This window comes from Rhincodon typus, chromosome 41, assembly GCF_021869965.1.
Source record: "Rhincodon typus isolate 14 chromosome 41, sRhiTyp1.1, whole genome shotgun sequence".
In the NCBI taxonomy this organism is placed as follows: Eukaryota; Metazoa; Chordata; class Chondrichthyes; order Orectolobiformes; family Rhincodontidae; genus Rhincodon; species Rhincodon typus.
In genome coordinates, this window is record NC_063372.1 from 8,097,813 (window position 1) to 8,102,452 (window position 4,640).

General features: G+C 39.1%; 1 protein-coding gene across 1 annotated transcript in view; it reads left to right on the forward strand.

Moving 5' to 3' along the window:
- The window catches only part of LOC109926119 (rac GTPase-activating protein 1-like), a 22,620-nt gene that overhangs the window by 9,110 nt on the left and 8,870 nt on the right, over window positions 1–4,640 (forward strand). The window contains exons 5-6 of the mRNA XM_048618862.1: window positions 1,689–1,754; window positions 2,259–2,376. Coding sequence (XP_048474819.1) covers window positions 1,689–1,754; window positions 2,259–2,376 — 184 coding nt within the window. The remainder of the gene's footprint in view (window positions 1–1,688; window positions 1,755–2,258; window positions 2,377–4,640) is intronic.

The following is a 4,640-nucleotide window of genomic DNA, read 5'->3' on the forward strand; positions in this document are numbered from 1 at the left end:
TCAATGGACACACCGACAAAAAACGTTGTCATTATAACTCAGCTCAGGATGTGCATATTTGCATGGTATTTGTTGAAAGAATGACCACCTAAGTGAACGTCCAGCTATATATTCCCTCTGTATTTATTTGCTTCCTTCACACAAGTTAAAGACTTCCCTTGCAAATCATGCAGCTATTCCATTGCAAAGGCATTTCCATGGAATATAGGTATTGTCATCATGCCAGCTGAATATTAGAAATGCAAAGGCAGCCAGATCCATCTGTATGACATTCTGCATTCTTTACTTTATTTAAATAATATTCTGTTCTTCCTACCAAAATGGTGAGAACACGTTTTCCAAAATAATTTTCTGTCAAATTTTTGCTCACTCAGTAAATCTAGCTATACCCCTTTGCAAACTATCTATGTCTTTCTCATAACTTATTTTCACACCTATCCCTGTATTCTCAGCAAACTTATCTACACTGCACTCTGTCCCTTTGTCCATGTCACAAATATAGATTGCAAATAGTTGATGTCCCAGCACTAATCTTGTGGCACTCCACTAGTTAGTTTGCAAGCTTGAAAGTGATCTATTTATTCCAACTTTTTTTTTTATTAGCCAATCCTCTGTCCATACTTCATTTCTCTGCCATTTCCTTGTTTCCTGTTATTAATCCATTAGTCTTAGTCTAATAGAATGGCACTTACTTTACCCATTTTTCTCACTTTTTATATACTTGCAGAAGTATACTTTTACTGTCCCTTTTTATAATTTGTGCTAATTTGCTCTGGTATTCTAATTTCTCTGTTGTTTTTAGTCACCTTTTTCTGGTTTCCAATATTTTCCCAATCTTCTGGCCTACCACTAATCTTTGACATTTTACACTTGAAAGACTAAGTTATTGCCATTCTTAACTTCCCTTGCCAGCCATGGTATGGCATCCTTCTTAGAATTTATCTTTCTCAACGCAATGTATTTTTGAGAGTTATGAAACATCTCCTTAAATGTCTGTACAGCTTCTCTGCTGTCTTAACTTTTAGCCTATTTTCCCAATCTACTTTAGGCATCTGTATCATCTTAGTTTTATACTTGCTTTTATTTCAGATCCAGGTTTCTCACCCTTAATCTGCCATGTGATTAAAATGAAAAATGTCTCTCTTCATGACATGTTCTCTTTTTAAAAACTGTTGTCGATTCTGCTTGATGTGAAATCTGTCTACAAAAGCAGATTTTTCCCTTCAGGAGGTTTCTGGTACACCTGTCTAAATCTATTTATACCTGGATTAAAGGCTGTGATTAATATAATTTTATTTGCAGCTGTAGAACAGTGCACCATTGTACCTTTCCTTGAAGCACTTTAATACAATTTTCCAATTAACATTATAAATTAGTGTACCAGATTGCACGGCCATTATTAAATCTGCCTTTATCAACTGGCTTTGCCTTCAGCAAGAAGTTTCTGCTGCACTTGTGTGAATGGAGGCTATTTATTCCTGGAAAGGTCATGGGTAATGCGTTTGCAGAAATAGACAGTTACAAATTCACTCATGGTTGTACAGCATTGTACGTTATTTGAAATCACTTTAATATATAATGCTGATAAGAACATTGTGTTCACGCACCAGATTCGTTCCTGATTGATAACGGCTATGCAACCAGTTATGGCCAATTGTATTAAAAATTTTGTACTTGTTTCTTTCTAGCGTTCTTCAAGAGTCTTGGTTGATGTCCAGCCAGCACCAGCTAAGCGTTCACGATCAATTGAAAAGGTGAGTATTATAGACAAATGTAAAATGTAGCAGTTGGTAGAGTGTGAGACCAGCCAGTAGTTCATTAGAACAGTTGAGTTTGAGGTAAGAGCAGCATGGTTGAGGGTTTCAGCAGCAAATGAGCTGAGATGGGGATGAAGATGGGCAATATTAGATCTGGAAATAAGCAATCTTTGTGATGACACATCTGATGTTACAAGATCATCTCAGAACCAAGTGTGACACCAAGATAGTGAAAACAATGGTTTGATCTCAAACTAGTACCAGTTAGAAAGATGGATCCAGTAGCTTGAAAACAGTTTGGACTGTGGACCAAAGACCATGAATGAAGTCTTCTCAGTATTAAGTTGGGCAAAATTTCTGCTCAACCAGTGCCTGATATCAGTTAAGCAAGTAGGTAATTTTAGGCAAGGGACACAGTGATGGGATTGAGCTGGGTGTTGTCAGCTTGTGTGTGAGATTTAATGCTATGCTTTCAGATGACAGTTTTGGTTATTTTTTCAGGCAAATGATTCCATTGTGGCTAAAACCACTCTGACGTTGCCAAATAATGGCGGGCCAATCGAAGCAGTTTCTACAATCGAGACAGTGCCATACTGGACACGAAGCAGGAGACGAACAGGTGAGCTCTATTGTCAAAATGTTGAGGTCTTCTGTTCTGAGGTTAACATTGGTGTACAAGATGGATGCTGACCGAAATGTTGCATTTTGGAAAGTCTCCTCCAGAAGCTAAGACATTTGGCTTTTTTCCTCATTTATTTGTTGCAGGGTATTTTAAGAATTTAGTTTTACTATGGTGGTAAACTCAAGGATTTATGCTTTTTAATACTGCTTAATACTACTTAATTGGACTCATTGCATTTATCCAGAAATGGAATTCTGCAAGCTTTCTACCCTTCAAGTTGCAGTTTGGAGTTTTGGTGAAAGCTACTTACAGCCACTACGTTTGTCTGAATGAGGTTGACTTACTCAGCAAAGACCAGAGGTTGAACTAAAATACTTCTGCTTTGCCTGACTCAGCTACTCGGCATTTTGAGCAGCTGAATTGTTGGGGGAATCTAGACACTCCTTTTTGATGATTGGACTGAATACTTGATTTTTTTAAAGCAGAAAGAAGCTCCATAAATATCCTCATCCTCAATGATGGAGGAGCCCAGCATATCAGTGCAAAAGACATGACTGAAATATATGCATCCATCTTCAGCCAGAAGTGCAGAGTGGATGATCCAACTTGACTTCCTCCTGAGGTCCCCAACATCCTAGACACGAGTCTTTAACCAATTTGATCCACTCCACATAATATCAATACATGGCTGGTTGAAATCATACCTAGTACAAAGGAATAAAAACAGAAGTAGCTGGAAAAGCTCAGCAGGTCTGGCAGCATCTGTGAAGAAAAAAAATCAGAGTTAACGTTTCAGATCCGGTGACCCTTCCTCGAAACACACAAAGGAGGCGAGTACAAAGGAAGGTGGTTATGGTTGTTGGAGGGCAATCATCTTGGTCACAGGACGTCTTTGCAGGAGTTCCTCGGGGTAGTGTCTCGGTCCAACCATCTTCCGTTGCTTCAACAATAGCTTTCCTTCGATCGTAAGGTCAGAGTGGGAATGTTCATGGATGATTTCACAATGATCAGCACCATTTGTGACACCCCAGATGATGAGTAGTCCATGTGTATTCATAACAAGACCTGAACAGCATCCAAGCTTAGGCTGATAAATAAATAGCCTTTGCGCCACACAGACACCAGGCATTGGCAATCTCCAACAAGAGAGAAATTAGCCGTCATCCCTTGATGTTCAATGGCACTGCCATCACTGAATCCCCCAACATCCTGGGGATTAGAAACACAACTGGACTATCCACATAAATCCTGTGGCTGCAGGTCAAGAGGCTAGCAATTCTGCAGCAAGTAACTCGCCTCCTATCTTCCAAATCCTGTCCGCCATGAAAAGGCACACATCAGAGGTGTGATGGTATACTCTTCACTTTCCAAGGTGAGTAGAGCTCCAACAGCGCTTGAAGCTTGACACTATCCAGGCCAAAGCAACCCACTTGATTTTCACTCCTTTCAAAATCTGGCAGCACCTTCCAAATCCATGATCATTACCACCTTGACAACCAGGGCAGCAGTTGCATGGGAACACCCCACCTAGTAAGTTCCCATCCAAACTACACACCATCTTGACTTGGAAGTATATCACTGTTTCTTCACTTACCAAGGCTGATGTCCTTCACAGTACTGCGGGTATATCTACACCTCAAAGATTGCAGAAGTTCAAGACAGCTCACCATCACTTCCCAGGGCATTTGGGGGTGGGGAACAAATGTTGGCCTAATCAGAGATACTTACACACTGAACAATTTTAAAATAAATACAGTATACCTTCCCTGAACAGAAGTCAATATTTCTTCGTATTAGTTGTTCTGCTATGTGTCACTATGGATTTTTACCTAAATTAGGTAATTGTACCTTTCTCTCTTGTTCACCCTGTTTATCTCCTCTTGCCATGCAGCTTGTGGAGAGCGACTGCTGGAGATTTGCCAGGCTAGTGATAATCCTCTGTGCAACCATTTAATATGATTGTAATAAGAGTTGTATAATAATTGGGTTTCAGATTTGTTTGTTCTCATTTGCATTGAGAATTTGCAGGCTTTTTTTATGTAAATAAAATCGGGTTGATTAATAATCAAGGCAAAAATTGTTGGTCCAAATTTATGTTTTTCTTCTGATTGTCTGTCTGTGTTTTATGTTTTTATTGAGTGTAATGATGGCTCAAAGTTGAGTTACCAGATGACTGGCTTGATTACTAATAAATTTGAACAATTATCCATGTTTAAATTCTGACCAACATAATTGGTGACTGTGTTTCTTTTTTTTTTGCA